This window comes from Dufourea novaeangliae, unplaced genomic scaffold (genome assembly GCF_001272555.1).
Source record: "Dufourea novaeangliae isolate 0120121106 unplaced genomic scaffold, ASM127255v1 scaffold88, whole genome shotgun sequence".
Classification (NCBI taxonomy): domain Eukaryota; kingdom Metazoa; phylum Arthropoda; class Insecta; order Hymenoptera; family Halictidae; genus Dufourea; species Dufourea novaeangliae.
In genome coordinates, this window is record NW_015373960.1 from 420,143 (window position 1) to 439,183 (window position 19,041).

At 45.0% G+C, this 19,041-nt stretch overlaps 1 protein-coding gene across 1 annotated transcript in view; it reads left to right on the forward strand.

Moving 5' to 3' along the window:
• Positions 1–15,339, forward strand: part of LOC107186428 — a 71,931-nt gene extending 56,592 nt beyond the window's left edge. The window contains exons 2-5 of the mRNA XM_015574286.1: positions 8,626–8,818; positions 13,507–13,814; positions 14,691–15,027; positions 15,126–15,339. Of these exons, the coding sequence (XP_015429772.1) occupies positions 8,626–8,818; positions 13,507–13,814; positions 14,691–15,027; positions 15,126–15,302 (1,015 nt within the window). The 3' untranslated portion in view covers positions 15,303–15,339. The remainder of the gene's footprint in view (positions 1–8,625; positions 8,819–13,506; positions 13,815–14,690; positions 15,028–15,125) is intronic.
• Positions 15,340–19,041: the final 3,702 nt, after the last annotated feature.

A 19,041-nucleotide genomic window follows, 5' to 3' on the forward strand; every position in this document is an offset into this window, starting at 1 on the left:
GAAGTATTATGTTATTATAAAAATTGAAATTTCCACGGTTAAACGATTGAAAATGACGAAATATTTTTTTTATCTTCTATTCGTTATTCGAAACTTTTTATCTAGACAATTAGTTTGCTCATCTCTGGTACATATACACGAGTATATACCTACTCGTGCTCGGAAGGACGTCTGAAATATCTCTTCCGTGAAAGTCGCGAATCCCCCGGTTAGTCTTGTTCCCAGAATCACCGACAGCTTTATACCTTGATTTAGAACTACTGACTTTGTTTCTGTCACTGAAATTTTTTTTGCGATATACGCCATCAGAGAGAACATTGATCGAACGTTTCAGAGAGAGAATCACGAAGGTGCGAGACAATAAAATGAAGTCGGACAGATATCTTTGAAACCAGCTGGGTAAAAAGTGCCGTATTTGCGTTTCGAAGGAGAAACTGTCACGAGATTAACGAGATTAACGGGAAAAGCCAGCCGTTCGATGGAAACAGCGAGTCCAAGACGAGAGAATCTGCGAGTAAATATCGTAGCGGAGGCACCGATGAGTAAGACGAGCAAATATTTTCTGTCCTACGAAAGTGAGATCCCAAGGAAAGCCTGCGAAACGCGAGACAGTAAATGGTTAAAAGTGTTCCAAAGTGCTGAAACAACGAGAGCGTTTATTCTCCGTTATGAAAACAGCTCCCGGAAAAACTCTACGAAACGTTCCGTCTGCCATTGGCACTTCTGTATGTACCTACGTATACGTATCATATTTCCGGCAGACAGTTTTAATTCACATGTGTTTTTTCTCTGTTATCTTTCAATGTACAGGGTTTTCGGTTTGCAATTTTCGCCGTGTATTTCGGTGCAGATCGAACGAATGCAGTGAGCCAGACCGTCTGGTTTTAAGTCGATCGATGATCCGCGGATTCGTTTTAATAAAATCGAGCACTGAATCAGGGTGAATCACTGAAATCAGATGCAGCAGAACGGGACGAGAACCGTGTTTTTTCTCGCTAGCGCGATGCCGTCTACGATGATCGAATACTATTGAGTATTCGTGTACCGCGGGACATCTTTGTAATTGATTGATTGGATCAGCCCGGATTACAATGTTCCTCGTTTCCACGGAGCCGGCTTCGAGAAGGATTAACCGAGAAAAAAAAACGAACTCGCGATTGGAGAAACCTTTCTCCAACCAGAAAAATATATTTTGTTTAATTCCTTCCCGATCAATTTCATCCCCATCCGAATCTCGTTACTTCGCTCGTCGCGTTTATACCGAGCCGTGGTGGAATCCAGGGCGCTTAAATTGCAATTAACGCTTGTACGCGGATGGAATAATTACGAAATTTTATTCGAAACGATACTGGTGAACGATGATGATTGATATTTTTATGCGAACGGAGAGATCGCAGCTATGCACAGCACTCTCGTCGATAAAGCATCAACGTACCCTCGTTGTTCAGCCACCCGCGACCATGACAATCGCATGGATACAAAAAAATACTTTCATCGATGCCTGTACCTACTCGCCGTCTACAGTTCGATTCAATAATCCAAAATACAATACCGTCGGCGCAGTGCACCGGTTAATTTGACAAATTGATTCGCTAAATTAATAAATATCGCCCCTGCTATTCACGGCAGGCTGTGTTCTGTCGCGTCCGAGCCGAATCTATTTAGCGAGATTCGTTGGTTGGTCCTGTTCCTCTCTCTTTGAAATTCATTACATCCCCTTGAAACGGGGCTTTTCTACCCGTCCAGCGTAAAAATATTAAAACTCTGAACGTTACCTTGTGTATTTTGCCTCGTTAATGCACAGCTGCAGTTACGCTACACTACCATATAGGTAGGGGAGACCGGGGCAGATTGTAACAAAAATAATTGTCACAATTTTTCCTCAAAAGTGTTTTCCTCTTAGACTTGAAAAAGTGTTCTTTTAACGGGATGCGAAAGTTCCTTCAAAACATCGGCTTACAAAGATATTCCAGGGACCAAAGTATTCCAGTAGGTTTTTACGGCCGAGCATGTCCGATTATTCTTGCGCGACAGTCAGCTCGTCCTGTCCAATAACAATTAAATTCTTGTCGAACAGAGCGGATTCTCGGACTCCTCGCGTGGATGCTGGATACATCCAATTTTTTCCCCTGGAATCGATAAGCATTACCCGTCGCGACTGAGACTCCGTGTCACGATGGAATGTTATTAGCTTTGCTCCGAGTGGAACACCGCGATGCCCGATCGAAAATCGAACAGAAGCCCGAAGACATGTATTTCCCAATGTCACCGAGAATTAGCCATGGAAACTCGCGATCGGGTATCAAACGTTCGGAAACGCGACGATGACAACCGAAATCACTCTCCTTCCAGTTTGTCCTGCTCATTAACTATACGCGATAACTCGACAGCAAACAACATAACCATCGATGGAACAGCGGCAACCTGACGGTTTGATCCCTCGAAATTCGACGAATACATAAACCAACGATTAAATACCGACCAACGTGGGGGAACGAGAGCAACTCTCTCTCACTCGCGATCCGGAGAGGAGGTTTTTGGCCGGTATAACCGGGCTCGATTCGTCCAGGGGCAGATCGATAGAAATAAGCTTCGAAGCGATAGGCGTACGGTGAGTATATAGACAGAGTGTCCACGAACTACCTGTGGAGAATTTCCGATAACTCGCGAACAGTCTCGATATAAACAGAGTAATATGGTCGTCCGAATAGGAAAGATAAAACGGAAATTCCACCTTGAATCACCCGGAAACGGGGTACCCGATCTCCGAAAATTAGGGATCTACGGATCGTCCCGGATCGCGGAAACCTGAGCTTCGGGTCGGAACGGAAAGATTCGGGATTGGGCGGGATCTCGATACTCCCGTATTGTCTGGTATCCCCCGAGATCCGTCTATGGCAGGGTTTCCCAAACTTTTTCTGCAATGGAACACTTCGAAAACCCGGAAATTTTAACGGAACACTTAGCTTATTTCCTAGGTTGGGTAATAGGTTATATGTTTCATAATAGACTCCACTACCTGTGTAACCAAAATTCTCGAAGATCGACTTAGATGGATAATTTATTTGGCCCATTGTCGTGTTCATGTGACAGAGAAGTAAGGGAGAGGTAGACACTGCGGAGGGGAGGAACTGATTCGGTCAAATCGGTTCGTCGTTGGGCGGAACTCGATCGACAAAGCCGATCGAACCGTCGCGCTGCGTCGGGAGCGTCGTCGAATAATCGGCAATCGAACGGATGACCGGAAACGAGGTCAATCCAACCAATAAATTAACCATTGCAGCCTCTGTCTTCTCTTTGGTACCGTGCCGCCGGTGGATCGTGGCCGACCTCTGTAATCACGATTGTAGCCGGTCTTTTTTACCCCGCATTCGCGTTTACACAACGTACCGGCCGTTCCTTCGATGCGCTTCTTACGAACAGCAACCATTTGACGGAGCCTGAAAATTATCGGTTATCGAAAATGTTTTCGAGAAAAGTCCATGATTACCCGGGGACTCTCCGAAAATTCGATTGCAGACGTTCGCCGGGTCGATCGATATTTCGATTACATTTCGTTCGAGCAGTTGCAGTACGAGCAAACTTTTTATCTAGGCGTCTTCTTCTAACCCGAGTTCATGCGGTTATCGTTTTCGTTTTACGTGTTCGACGAGCATATTGAAAGTTATCGTTCTCCGCGAATCTTCTCGGACCTCGTTCGAGCCAGCTGCCACGTTTGCCAAATGTTGGAACAGGGTAACGTTTCAACGTGTGACTCGCACCTGCCCAACTTGCCTGCACATGAAAACAGAGTTCTTTTGTTATGAAATTGAAGAAAAAGTTTATTTACTAAAAATTACATTTAATCGATAATAGTATGTGCCGTTCTGTTCGATGGCTTTTCTCCATCCTTCCGGTAGCTGCATAATCCCGCGCTCATAGAAGTTCCGAGGTTCTTGGCTAAAGAACTGATCGAATGGGACGTACTTTTGCATCAACCTAATACAAAAATTTTCATCGGTACTATTTTTGACACGCGTCGAACGTTACGTAATGCTCTAATAACTTCCCAAGATCCAAGAAACTGCATCCCTCGTCTCGCCCTTCTCTAATCCTCCGAAAGAGCAATAACGATGACTGATATCGTAATTTTCTGGAATGGAACGGAATTTTCGGCCATTATTCCTCCCTCTTTCGCAGCAACTATATTTCCCGTTTCATCCCACCCGGAAGTTTAAAAAGCTACCGGGCACCGTTTCAAACAAGTTTTTTTCACGAACAAAACGATCCCTTTTGCTTTGCACTTTTTCCCTTGGTTTTTCGTTGACTCTGACGTCCATCGGTGCTCCAATTACAAAGCACCGAAAGTAATTTACTTTCCGCCGAGTTTGCTATAGGAATTTTTCGATCTTTTTTTGGAGGGTTGGGTGGGGGACGCGGGGGTCGCGGAGAGTTGTTGCGTTCACTTGAATAATTCGTTTCGCCGACGTTTTGCCGACGAAAGTTTCTTCACTCGACGCAATTAATCGATTATTCGTTTAAGTGACTTTTTCGTTTGCTCGAATATTCGGTATTTTCAAAGCTGTTTTCGTAATCTTTCCCGTCGCCGTGAAGTTGATTTAAGTGCTTCCGGCAAAGTTTTCCGCCGGACTAATGCAGCCGAACGAGAGACCCGCGGGGGAAGGAAGCGTTTATTATCTCCGACGAGATTGTAATCCCGAATTTCCTGGAAAAATATCAAGATACCACCTTGCCATTTCCGCAACATCAATGCGCGCGCGTTCTTTTCGACGCCGCCTAACGGAACATAAGGCTGGTGTCGAGGTTGGAACGACATAGTATTCGGGATCGAAATTACCGAAGCCGTATTTTCGTATTTCCTCGGGACATCTCTGCGGAAAAATCTCGTCTCTGGAATTCCCATGGACTCGTTCTAATACCGGCTAAGAGGAAGTACCATTGGCTTCGCGATCGAACGGAATTTCACGGAACTTCGATCTGCGAAAATTCGCCGGCCATGACAACGGCTTAACGCCATCTACGGTCACTGAACATACCACGCTACCACCTTTATCACCTTTACCACCTTCACCACCATCTGTCAGTCTAATATATTTCCTCGTGTCAGGCGGTACAACAACGACCGCCGCTGCGTTATCGGCGTGCATCCGGCGATGAATCGCACCAGCTCACGACGAACCCCTTTCTCCAGGGTAAATCGAAGACCAAGAATTAAATTATCGAGGTAATTGATCGAGAGCTCCAGCTCCAACGGAAAGGGCTAAATTTTATTGGCCCTTCTTGCACCTCCTTACGATGAGTGGGCTGATCGATTGCCGCTCTGGGTGTACTCGAGAAGTCTAGAAGAAAGGCCACCGCCCCCGTTATCGAGCAAACTTCTCCAAGACACGAATGAATATTTGAGGCAAGAATTATTTAACTTCCAGGGCAGGGACAGAGGGAGTAGGAATTTCGACGAGAAGGGGTGAACGGTCGCATTGTTCGGCTGTGATCGAAATCCCAGGTGACTGCGAACTTTCGACTGGCTCGGTTAACCCTGTACGGTTTCCAACGGGTATACAGTGTGTCCCAAAATAGCTCAGTTCCAAAAGTCGAAGCTATTTTGGGACACCCTGTATATGCACTTCTGTGACAGCACCTGAGCACAATTACTGTCGGACATTGCCCTCATTCCCGATGCTTCTCTGACGCAAGCCCGTATCCCAAGGGTTGGATACGAGCGTGCGTGCGTCCATGCGTGCTTTACGCTTAGTAACGGGCCTCTACGCTTCGTGTACAGGGCCGCGTATCAGAAGTCCTTTCGCTGCTGAAATAGAGGGTCGCGCAAGAAATATCCTGACTCGGCATTGTCAGCGAACAATTGAGCGGGAAATTCTAGGAGCCAGAACATACGGCTGCGGGGCTCGTAAACCCGCACCGAATTTCGCGCGATACACGTGACTACTGGGGATAGTTTCAACGGGAATTATGGAGTTGTCGCAAGGGCCCGACTAAGGAACGACTTTGTTTACTCACTTTCGAACACCCGCCGGTGCACCGTGTATCGCGATCGGACAGTTCATACTTGCTTGCCGTAACAATATACCGTTCTAATGAAATGTGTGCGCAACGGGAGCGTTGGAAATAGGAACGGAGACCAATGCAGTTCCCACCGATTGGCACGAGTCTCGTGAGTTCCATACCTATTTAATACTCTCTAACCTATATATGTATAAATATACGTGTAGAAGAAGTCGTACGCGTGGAATACGAGAATGTATGGATCAATGGAAAATTCTGACAGACTGCTCTCTCTGGTAATGGATTGGAAGGGGCGTTTCATAGACATTTTTGGCAGACGTTCAATGTAACTACCTTCGAGATTGAAAGACTCATAATTAATAAATGACCCTGACAGACTTTGGACTACCGATACGATCGTTAAAATACTGTCGATGTGTCGAGTTCGAGATCTATTATCACAACTCAATATACGATATTTACTCGCCGCTCGAGTCCAAACGTTTGCGTACTTACTAAACACAATTAAAGAGCCGTTCCGCAATCGATATCGTAGAAGAGCACTTGTCCGTCCTTCGTTACGCAAGGGTAAACAGTACATTTAAGGTTAGAATTAAGCGCTTCGCGGGCTAACCAAACGGTTCGTGTTTCCTCGCGCTCGAACGTATCTGGAGTACTCCACACCGTATCTCTCTCTGGCCGATTGTACTCGATAAATCGAGTGGCAAGCCGTTTGCCGCCGGTGGTACGATATTTCTCGGCGATCGGCCTGTAAATATGAAAATCAATCGTTCCACGAAGAAAGCGTTTAGTAAATATACGTACACGGTTGTTCGCGATGGCGGACAAACTGGAGGGTGGTCGGTCGGCCATTCTGCCTCACGAGTCATTTTTCATAAATAACGATACCTGACACTTGGGTCGTGGAAAATACCCGATCACAACCACGATGCCAATTTATCAACGTGCGCCAAACGAAAACGCAACATCAACGGGTGACTCACTCGGTGACTCATGCATAATTTATTCCGACACAACTGGCGGAAGGGGTACGGGCTTGCGTGCAGAAAAAGCACCGGTTTGCATAAATACCATGCAGCTGCGTTATGGAAATCGTACCTGAAATTGTAAACGGTATCGATCTGCCGCTCGAAATCGGCGAACACCACGCGTGTAAATCGCGAATATGAATTGGCGTATAAAGGGCAGCGGTTGCGGTCGCGTGTTGCTTATATATGTGTGCGTTACGCTTCATTTAACGTTATAGCTAGGAATATTACCACGGGATACCACGAGGACCGATTTCATGTATTCGGAGTGGTTTTCGCGGGAAATTCGTACGGGCAAATTAACGTCGAGAAAAATTATCGATGGAGGAACCAACGGATAACTTAATGCTCCTAACTCCACTATGTATTATTATATCTTGTATAGCGAATAAATCATATGATTTCAAAGCTTTCGATACGAAAAAGAAAAATTGAATTTCTCCTCCATTTGGATTATACACACGGATACGGTCAATAGTGTTGCCCGTGTATACGGCCGAAAGGCAGCACAAATCATGGTAGCCGAAAATCTGTAGAGAACCTCATAAAAGGGTGCACTCGGGAGTTGGAGGAAATCTCGTGGATATGAGGAATTTACGTGGCGACTCCGAAGATACGGAGGAACGGGAGGCCGCGAAAGCCACTGCAGTTTCGTAGCTGCCCTCTCGAATCTCCAGGAGACATTCAATACAGTCGGTTTGCTGCGACGAAAGTGCGCGGTCGCGGTGGATCATTGCGGTTCTTATTAAGTTTCACTCGCGCTGTTTGTCCCAGAACAAAGTCGTATCGCAACGGGTTCGAACAGATAAAACCAGCCGAGTTCGACTCGCTTTCGAACGGCAGCCTCGTTTTCCTTCTCCTTCGCGTTCGTTCGTCGAAAGAGCTCGACTTTCGAAGCGATCAAAAAGCGTCTCGACCAAGCTACTATTCTCGATTATACACAATTGTATTCATACGTCTACGCTTTGCGTTTATGTATATCTACTTTCGTATACTTGTCCCGTGATCTCGTTGCACGATAGAACGTCGACGTGATTTCCGATATTCGGAAAATATTAAGCTGAATATAACACAGACGCGTCGAGCGTGTTCCTTTGCGCGGCGTGTTTGCTACACTCAAATAAACTTCTTTCCCAGACTAACGTGCTTGCAACCCTCCACGCCAAATCGTCACGCGACAGCGACCTGTCTCCGTCAGTCGTGAGTAATCGACGTTGCACCACTCGCACACACTTAATACATACCCTACACGTACCCTCGCGAGCAAACTCGGCTTCCGCTGGGGGAAGGAACTGCGTAGAGTGAAGAAGAACGGACTCCTACCACTTGGTAAATTTATTTCAGGTGCCTAAACAAATATCAAATATAAATTTCAGTAATTTCTAATACCAACTGGTAGGAACACATGGTAGATGGCCATTTCCCTACGCCATTTTTGTCCCTAGCGGAAGCCGAGTTTGCACGTCAGTATATACGTATATATTCGCTTCGTAGAACGTAACCGTCGACCGACGCGATCGATTCTTTAAACGCGAAACGTGCCGAAACTAAAGGATGCCCGAATTTCTGGTTGCAGCTTCGACGAAACGTCGATGGACAGCTGTCCATTAGCCGTCACCGAGGGAAGAGCGAACGATTTGTTCAAGGATACCGTCGAGGTGGAGGTGACGTCCCTGGAGGAGGCGAAATCGGTGATAGCGACCCTTCGAGCGAGGCAAAGGGCACAGGCGCATCAGATGCTCGCCTGGCGGAGGACCCTGAAATTGCAGGTAAATATCTCTTCGTTGTTACGACAGACGAGGATAGAGGGTAGAGAAGACGTACCCGTAATTACCGACCGACTGCTTCTACTTTGGGAACCTCGTCTGCTCGTTGATTAGAGCCATTATCAGGTAAAACTTTAAAGAGGCTACGTCGTCGCCGCCTGTACGCTTCCGGGACAGGGCAGACCTCTCGTGACGTTCGACTGTTTCGCTTCTGGGTTCGCGTGACTAGAGGCGATCTACAATTTCACGGGGTACAGTCGCGAAAAATACGCCTCCCTCGAAACTCAGTCGATCTTTTTTATTCACGACCTCTAAAACGGGCGATCGTGTCGGACCATGCATTTGTTACAGAAGATTCGGAATCGACAATCGTGAAGAAAAACATTTTTTTCCAAATACAGTAATGTTTATACTCATAAATTTGTTTTTTCCCCGAAGTCAAGCCTCTGCTTAGCTTCTGTTTACTCTATTTTGATTAGTTCCACGGGGGGACGCCGTCTGTGGTGGGGATAACGCCGTTGCTCCTGTCGCATTCATCGAGGAATCACTGTAGAGCGAAACATTTCACAGGAGGAACATTTCGATCCGGTTTTTCCTCGAAAATTCAGCTATCATCTTGTCCTGCGATAAAACGTCGCGTCGTTCCGTGTTTATTACTGGTCCTCTAGTAACAAATCGTCCGCGAGTGTTACGATTTTTTGCCGCGAACCGCAGGTTATCCTCGCCCACTAAGCGAACTCAAACGGGTAGATATTCTTGCGTCGCATCGTCGTGACTCGTTTCATTTGCATTTCGACGGGTACCCACCATTTTCTGCCAGGCAAATCACTGCCACCGCCGCTTGCCGGCTTATCGGCGGGCCCCAAATTGTTTCTCCCGCGTGCATTTCTAGTCTGAATTTTCAGGCTTCTCCGTTTCCGCTCGCTTGGCTTCCCCTTTATGTTCGCTCGATCGATGCTCCGCTTCGTATACACTGCCGTGAGCATCGGTGATTAAACGCGGGGGGAATAATAAATAGCCGCGAATGCGCGTCAAAGCCTGAATTAAAACGAAGACAATGCACTCGGGAATGAGGAGACAGAGTCCAATTGCATTCGAACGAACGATGAAACCCGTCGGTTTTAACCTTTGTGTGGGCAACCAAAATATTCACGGTTATTAAATATACTATATTATAATAATTTTACTTTCATACTTTTCCGAAGCTCTTAGTTCTCCCTTCCTATAATATACCAAGTGCCGTTTTAGACAAGAACATAACAAATTGCGAAAAGAAATTTAGAAATGGGTACCCGGTTGTCTACACAAGGGTTAAACTACGTGCGCGCCCCGTGTGAATGGCAACGAGCACCGAACTTCATATTCGGTTGCCTGTAATTAATTTACTGATTTTTGAAATTTCGAGCGATAGAGCCGCACGGGGAGGCAAATACGCCGCGATAAACCTCCGGATTTGTCGACCCAGGAGATGATTCTAAGGCCTGCTTTCAGTGAAAAATTGTGTTGCATCACGCCGTGTCGCGTCCTCGAAAAATTCAGAAGCGTCCCATGATGGTTTTTTGCGTGAGTTGGTTCGCCGCAGGAACGTGACTTGTTCGCTGCTGCTGAGATTTCTAATAATATCTCTGAATTCTTCATTCTTTCCGCGGGAGTCTACGAGTTTACTACTGTTGCAAAGTTTCCGACCGTTCTGCTTGCATCTGCGGCGAAGAGTATGGACTACTTTGGGATTGCTTCTTCCACGAAGTCTCGTGGCCTCCCACGGTTTACCGTGCCTGGTATTTATATTCACGGCTAGTTTATTACGTTCACCGAACGCAGTTCTGTTAATTAAATCTCTAAAGTCAACGTTTTGAGATTTCCAGCACGAAACGTATCGAAGGAAAGATCTTGGTAGTTACACGTTCTTCAATCCTCCTCCATAAATCCTTCCGAACGCTAATCAACGTCTTTTCGTACGAACGTGACGAACCTTAACAATTGGTATGAAGTTTAGTTATTCGAGGTGGTGGGGGAATAGGGCATAGACGCATGACGTTGTTACACATCTTAAACGAGACCTGTTTCGCCGCGAGTAGATGATAATGTGCACGATAACCGACACCAGGCACGCGACTGTCAGGTGCACAGTATTCTCGAGAGACTGCCTCGTTCCAATAAGCAGCAAAATTAGCGTTTAATTACAACATAATGACCTGTTATTAGATGCAACTGGCTTTTCGCGTGAGGAACACGGAAACCAAGGCTTAACAGGAAGTTTCGCGACCTGCCGGGTGGTATTCATCTGCTCTATGCCTTCTTCGTACACGACACGACGCAAGGGGTTGAATAAACACGAAGGAAAGTCGATGCGATCGATGTTTAGCCGATTGGGTAGCAGTCGATTCGCATGATGGAATATTTAATAACATTCGAGCATTTCCAGTTTGTTACCGATGATCTTGAGCAGTGAATTATTTAATTTAATTTAATTTATTACCATTAACGGGAGGACCAATTTTATACAAAAGTTTAACAAGAAAAAAGCATCTTACAACACTATTTGTAGTAGTTTAAATATACATGTTACTCTCGCAATATCCGGTAGATGGAAGTTTCGACTTTATCTATTGTTTCTGAGTAAAATTCAATTTGGTTATTAAATTTGTTTATTAAAGTAGAGTAGAATAGATTGGAATGTCTGGCTGCATGAGAGGGTATGTGAAAATTTAAATTATTATTATTGTACATTAACCTTTAGAGGACAGACAGATTTTTCCATGACTTCTTCTATTTTCCAGTTACGAGTTTTGTATATTTCCCATAGTGTTATGCTACGAATAATAAGCGACACCTCTGGAGTCTAAAAATAAGCTTTCCGTTTTCTAAAGGTTAACTCTTTCCCCGGAACCGCAAGCTGGAAATGCCACCACTGTGCGAACACCGTGATAGCGAAAAATGCTTTCCTGCACCTCGTGAGCTCAGACAATTATTGTACGCGAGCCGAATGAAAGGAAACGAAAAACTCGAGAGTTCCGTTGTCCTGTTGAAGCCGAACGGGTTGTTCCGTGTTTCTCTGTCTACGAGTCACGCATAAGAAACGCAACGGCTCGGCGCTTGCGATGTGAAAGAATGCGCAATCCTCGTCGCGTGTCCATTTTACGGGGCTGCGATTTACGCGAAACAATACTAACAGTAATGGACTCGTCCTGCTTTTGCCGGAAAGAAGCAAGCAAGGACGGAACGAACGAAAACATAAAATTGATCGATCGTTGTGCAGTCCATGCAAAACAGATTGCATGCGTCTCGTGAATGCACTGTTCGGTGCATGACGATGCAACTCTAGGCAGCACCACCGTTCCATCCGCATCTGTATACATACTGTTCCTTGTTGTCTATTTCTGGCGTGTTTTTGGGTTTGAATGACTCAGGGATTTCGCTAATGTTTCTTTAATGCCCGATAGGTACATATACAGGATGAACCACGAATCGAGAGCTTTAAAGCGATTATAGCAAATTTCTTGTCAACTCTTTTTTTTTATTTTTGTGACAAGAAATTTGCTATAATCACGTTCCAGCTCTCTTGAAACCATACTATACCTGATAAAAACATTTTCGATCGGACTGCTAATAACAGAGTAATCTCTACTGATCACGATTCGTGGTTCACCCTGTAAACTTCGCGAAGCGGACCGACACGACTGGCGCTTGCTCGGCCTCGAGGAATGCTCGCGGAACGAAATTGAGCTTCGGGCAAGTTCTGTTTGCGTTCTCCGCGTGTTCGAATTCGACTACCACGAGAACCTGTCGAAGCGTTTGTCGAGCGTCTGGCGAGCACAGTAGAATTACTTGCAACATAATCCACCTTCTGAAGCCAAAACTAATGCCGACAGCGACAAGCTGGCAGCCCCGCTGACATCCAACTCTGCTCAAACTGTTGCGAACCTGAGACGAATGTTGGGCTTTCATAATGCAAGACAAATCCGGCGACATTCGGCCGCTACCTAGATAGAAAAATTTCCCACCGAATATCCATATAATTTTATACCCGTGCACAGGTTCATTATCCCATTGACGTCGATGACGTTTGCTTCATTTTACCGTGTTTCGAATCCATTTCGCTCGATTCTAAGTAATGCGGTTCGTGTCGACCCTCGGTGCTTCCTAATTAGCTTGAAATTACGGCCAGATCGAGGATACATTACAGTTAAGTCCAGAGAACCGTCCATCAAACGCGTCCACTTTGCTGTTTGTCCCCTGTTCATCGAATAGCATCTTTGCAACTAATCACCTCGAACAACGGCGCGACGTACACGTATGTTTCGCGACAACGAGAACTGTCCAAGTTTCGAATCTGCAATTCCATTTTCTCGTTCGTAAACGTTCTTTCACTGGCTGGGTTATATATCCCACCGTTACCCGCAATCGTTCAACGCGAGTTGCCTCTGTCGGCCGACGAAAAACCGTCCGCAAGAAATCCTCCAACAATTTCCATTCACCGGTTATCGATAACGAGCCACGGTGATTAATCGTTGCCATGTGACTCTCCCCGGCGAAGGGAAAAAAACTTTTCCTGGCGAATACATGTACGATACATTATTAATTGTTCAAACATCGACGAAGCCTCCTGCGTAACTTTAACAGCACCCAAGTCTGCATTCATTAATAATTAAACAAATTTACCGAATTCACCGGTTAACGACGGGTTCCAGGAGGATCTGGTAGCTCGATTGTCGAGGGAAAAAGCCGAGCAACTCCGGACATTATCCTCGCAGTTGCTCCTGTTCGAGTCGAGGCTCTGTCGGAAGCAAAAGGAGATCGAGGCCAGCCTGTCGCAACGAGAATCTATTATTCTTAGACAACAGAGGGTGATTCGACAATTGCAGAGCAGATTGGCGGAAAGAAGCACCGGCTTAAGGGACTCGCCGCCTTGCGACGCTCTCGATAGATTGGACAGCCTCGGGGATAGCGACAGTGCCGTTGTTCTAGAGGAGGCCGCCGATGACCTAGCGCCACCGAGGTACGTATGTATCTGTTTACTTCATTGCTCCCTTCCTTGCTCCGAGTCTTTCGAGTGCCTGTCCATTGGCGTAACTAGAATTGCCACGAGATTCTACGTACCCATTGCCTCGTATTAAAGTAGCATTTCCATGAAAAAACCACCTCCAGAGCCCCGCACCGCTACTTTAACGCGAGTCTACTGCATTTACACACCGAACGTTCCGAATTCGTTTCTCGTAACCCGTAACTGCGCGAAACGATCGAATTCCCATGCACTTTAAGGCTTATACGCGTTTAACGATTCCTTTGGTATTCTACGATCACCCGAAACGTCCGTCGCGAATATCAAGTGGATCGAACCGTCGCGTCGTCGTCTCGCCTAAAATTCCATAGATCAGTCCTTGGTACTTTCGCATCAAATTCGATCCAATACCCAAGTTACCGTCGAACTGGAAATGTAATTACACGAGTTGGTTGGGAGTCCTGTCGCCCAGTCGATTGGACATTTATTTGTAGTCTGTGAAAAATACGCGCAGTCCTGTGGTCGTAGAGCTATTGATCGAGAGTTAAAGTATTGTATTATGTATATACTTCGTGGTTTGGACATTGGGATACCGGAATCGTTAGAAACTTGGTTGGCTGGCAGCCATTTAAAGTCGAAAAGAAACCTCAAAGTTGCAAAGTTTAATTGAAATTACGGTTAGTTACTAGAATTATATTAAATTATGCATTAAAGCGAAATAATACAGTAATTTCCTGAACGATCACGCTGTATAGTTTGCACCGATTATAGATACCCGTAGGCTTGAAATTGAAACCGTGAACGAAACACCCAAAGTGTCTTGAAAAATATGTTCGTGGAACGCCTCTGAGCCATTTGGTGATTCACTTTCAGGTTTCGTTCGAACATCACCGACGTGACGGTGATACGATCGGTATCGGACGCGGTCGAACCCTCGAGCAAATATTCGTCGATGCGACGGTGCAACGGATTCCTGCGGAGACCGGAAATCCTGGAAACCGTTTACTCGGTGGAGGAGGACGGCGACAGCGAGAACAATCAGGACCCGTCCGAGTCGACCGAGAACTCCGAGTGCGAGGACAGACGGGCGAAAAACTTGGGAAATGGAAAAGGAAGGCTTCAGGATCTTTACGGTAGCTTCGAGAGACTCGCTCAAGAAGCCGATTCTCCGCCGAGCGAGAGACCGAGGGACGAGAGTCAACAAGCGCAGGTTAGTTAAGGTTAACCCGTCTTAATGGAACCGCTACGCGCTGATCCTGCAATCGTTCTACTATATAATATAATATCAATTGGTTATTGATCTTTCAGGTTACGTACAATAGGGTAATGAGTAATCACAGATCCGTCACGAAGCCAAAAGACGTCAAGTACAAGAGGATAAACAAGGCAAAGTCAAAGAGCCTGGAAGAGCTGAGAGGACGGTTGAGAAATTGGGTCGAAAAAGGGAACAAAATTGCTATATCGTTGGATCAGTCTTACGCCTGAGAAACGTACCTCCTGAAAGTACATATATTCTATATCGTAGAAGCAATCCTGATCGGCGATCACGATCGATCGTCATCGGTATTAAAGTCCTCTCGGCCGTGCGATAGGCGCCGCGCTCGCCCGCCTGCGATTTAGGAGGATCGAATCGTAATCCCGACGCGGAAAGAACAAAACCGTCGTGATGATATATTTAACTGAAATTCTCATCGCTCCATGTGATATTTACTGTAGTGTCTCGAGAATGAAACTAGGAACGTTGCGCGTGGACAATTTTCAACAGTTGTGATATATGTATATAATGATTTTATTGTAATACGACCAGGTTGTTTTAGGAATAATTATCGTCGCGATCTGAAAAACCGTGTGACGGTTGACAGGCACGAGGGGAGGGGGCAGAGGAACCCCGAGGAAGTCGTTGGACCCGCGGACCGAGACAATCTTCGCGCAATTGCTGCCCTCCTCTTCCCTCTCGTTCGTCGTGTTCCGCGCGAGCGTAACTTTACGTTGCCACAAAACCGCGCCGCCGAATCGGACAATCGACTGTTCTATCGTGTACTTTCCGCGACACCGCAAACACTCGAGTGTTTTCCTTACGGCGAGACGCGGGAATAGAATATGTACAATATTAATCGAGCGAACTTTCTCCTTCTATCGTGTGTATCTCTCTTTTTTTCTCTTTCCCACCTTCCTCTCCTGCCCCCTTCCTCTGACCCTCTCTGTTCTTTTGCTGTTCGGAGAAGGCACCGGCACGCGTCAAGACTGGCCGTTTTCGATCAGATACGCGATTACACGTTTGACATGCACCGTTCTACCTTCAGATGGTTCCCTTTCGTCAATTACGACCATTATTACCCTTGAATCGGTCGATCCACGTAACGCCTGATACCAGAAGTTATACAAGATTTCTTAGGAGGAAAAAGAACGAAGAAGGAAAGTACAGCAGCGCATTATCGTATATGTATCTACATGTGATCGCGTCAAACAGGCCTCAGCTCAATTTTTGTAAACGCTATATGTATACACGAACTGATTACGTACCAGTGATATCGTTGATATTGTATCGCTCTGTCGCGTCAGTCTTTTCTCTGCGCGCGAAACAACATAATGTTTTCGATGCATCAAATGCAAAACGATGTTTTTTCAAACGTGACCTCTCTCCTATAAGGTTCAACGAACACACATCACACCGATATATGCTTCTGGGTATGGAAGAATGTGCCACTTATCACTTTTCTATTAAAATTCCGTTGCGAACTTAAGCTCACCGATACGCTGATTCGTCTAGTCGAGACAACTCGCGTTTTATACCATAGCGATGAAATGGGTACGACTCGAGTGAACGCTGTCGTCGCCGTTCTAATGTTGAATTTTTCTCGGTTCGCGAGAACGAACCATGCGATAATGCTATACAAGAGAAAAAAGAATGATCCGACTCTCGATTAGAGCACCGATTAAAGCGTTTCAATTCGACGAATATATTCTGTTACGAAAGTGTTTCGACTAGGACCATCCTTGAATTACCCGGCTCAAGATAATCGATATGTGATGCATTTACAATATATATCCAATGCAACACGAATTATTTTTCGGCATTTACAAAAAGGAAACTTCTTCCAGTGGAATAATTATAAAACCGTTCCCGAGATACGAGTAGCTCCGTAGCCTGTAATATTTTTCGATCTATCTGTACGTCGTGTCGTTTCGGACACTGTGTAAACGACAAAATGTACCGTACGCGACGTCCAAGTTTTCCGTGTCGTTCCACCGAGGCGAGAAAGTCTTCTTTGCGCGTACCTGTCTTAATTTTAAAACTACAATAGACAGTTTTCGATTTCCGTGTTCCGTTCGAGATCAGTTTCCTCTGTTCTTTGGTTGTCCAAACCGCAATGTGTGCGTTTCTCGAACGGAAAACGGTTCGAGGAAACTATCGACAATCCTCATCTTTTGACTAACAAAAAAAGGCTAATGGAACGAGAACACATGTGACGTATTTAGAAAAAGAAAACAACTGGTAGCTCGCTCTTTTGTAAATAACACGAAAGAAATCATGTGTAATATTTTCATTATTTAATTAAGCCCTCCTCGAGGGTTCTACAAGATTATCATGTAGATAGGTCGCGTTTAGCGAGGATAATAAATTTTAACGATAGAGAATCAAGTTTTATGTTCCTGCAGGCTGCCTAACAGCCATCAAAAGATCTCGTGCATAATATATTTGCGCGCTTATAAATGCATATACGTATAAATAAAGATACATACATATATATATATATATGATGTGCGTGTGTGTGGGTGTGGGTGTAGGTGTGCATATATATATATATCTCGCGCTCGCGCGCAGACACACACACACACACACACACACAAAGATGTGTACTTCAGTCTACTATTGGTAAGAAAACGAGAGGACGAAAACTCGCAAGAAAATAACGCGAATTAGCATGGGTTTCCGGTTGCATTCGGTTCGCAAGTGTGCAAGTACATAGTGTATACACGTGATCAGATGCCACGGACTGGCGTGCAAAAGAAAGTCGATCGTTATTTTAATTTATGTAAAACATAACGTGTATACCGTCGCTTTCATAGAAAATTAGTAGACTGCTACCAATATCAATAATTGCCGCATTATTATTTTAATTATTATTATTAAATCTGAAATAAATTATAATGCCAACTTTCTCCGTCGATTATTCTCCTCTGTACCCTCCTCCACCTCTACTGTTTTTTACAAACACAAATAGTAATGTAATTCATCGTAAAATCATATTGAATACGTTTTTCTGTTTAAAGATCAAGAACTTATGGTCGCAGAGAGCAAATTCACTCAAGATAACAAAATCGCAATCACGGTCGTGAATGAAATTAAATCACGACCGTGATCGTGATTCGGTGATCAGTGTTATATATCACCGTTAGTGATGTTGCACGCCATCTCTAACTGACACCGTTTTGTAATTTGATTATTTGTATGCAATCCGTTAAGAAATAACAATTCTTTCTGAAATTGTCACATGCTTCTATATAGTTGAAACTGTGCGTCGATATGGTAAGAGACACCGTGTGGTGAAAAAGTGGGGTCATACAGCCCCCGGAAGTGGCGCCATGGACCCCGTGTGATGAGATCGTGGGGTCACAGAGCCCCGGGCTAAGGCGCCAGAGACCCCGTGTGTATGAGGAAGTGGGGTCATAGAACCCACGGAGCATACGCAAGAATTATGTAACGTGATTCTATATCGCAACAGTAGTATCTGCAGAAACTGCCATGGTTGCTGGGGTTACTATATAATTTGCTCACGGATCCACGCACAAGTGTCAGTCCGATGTCGATAGTTGCACGAGCAACATTCCACCGAGCTCGAGAGTTGTACGAGCAACAGCGATAAAGGATCACTTTCAAACGTGTACTGACGCAAGCAATTTCATTACCGTTCATTGTCCCGTAATCCACATGTAGTAACAACAATTTATATAATTATCATTACAAGCATATTGTAAAATCATATAGATAAGTAGGATTCAAGTAAAATAAGTAGGGGAAAATACTTAGGGCACTTTTATTGTATCTATACAAATATTATAAATATATTGTAAAATCATGTATGTCAGTAGTACTTAAGGCAATTGTTGTTAAATTTATAGAAATACTATTGTAAATTGTATATTTTCGTACGATTTTTTCAATAAAAAACAGTCAAATCATACATATGCGTTATTCATTAATCCCAGCACTATCTCCACT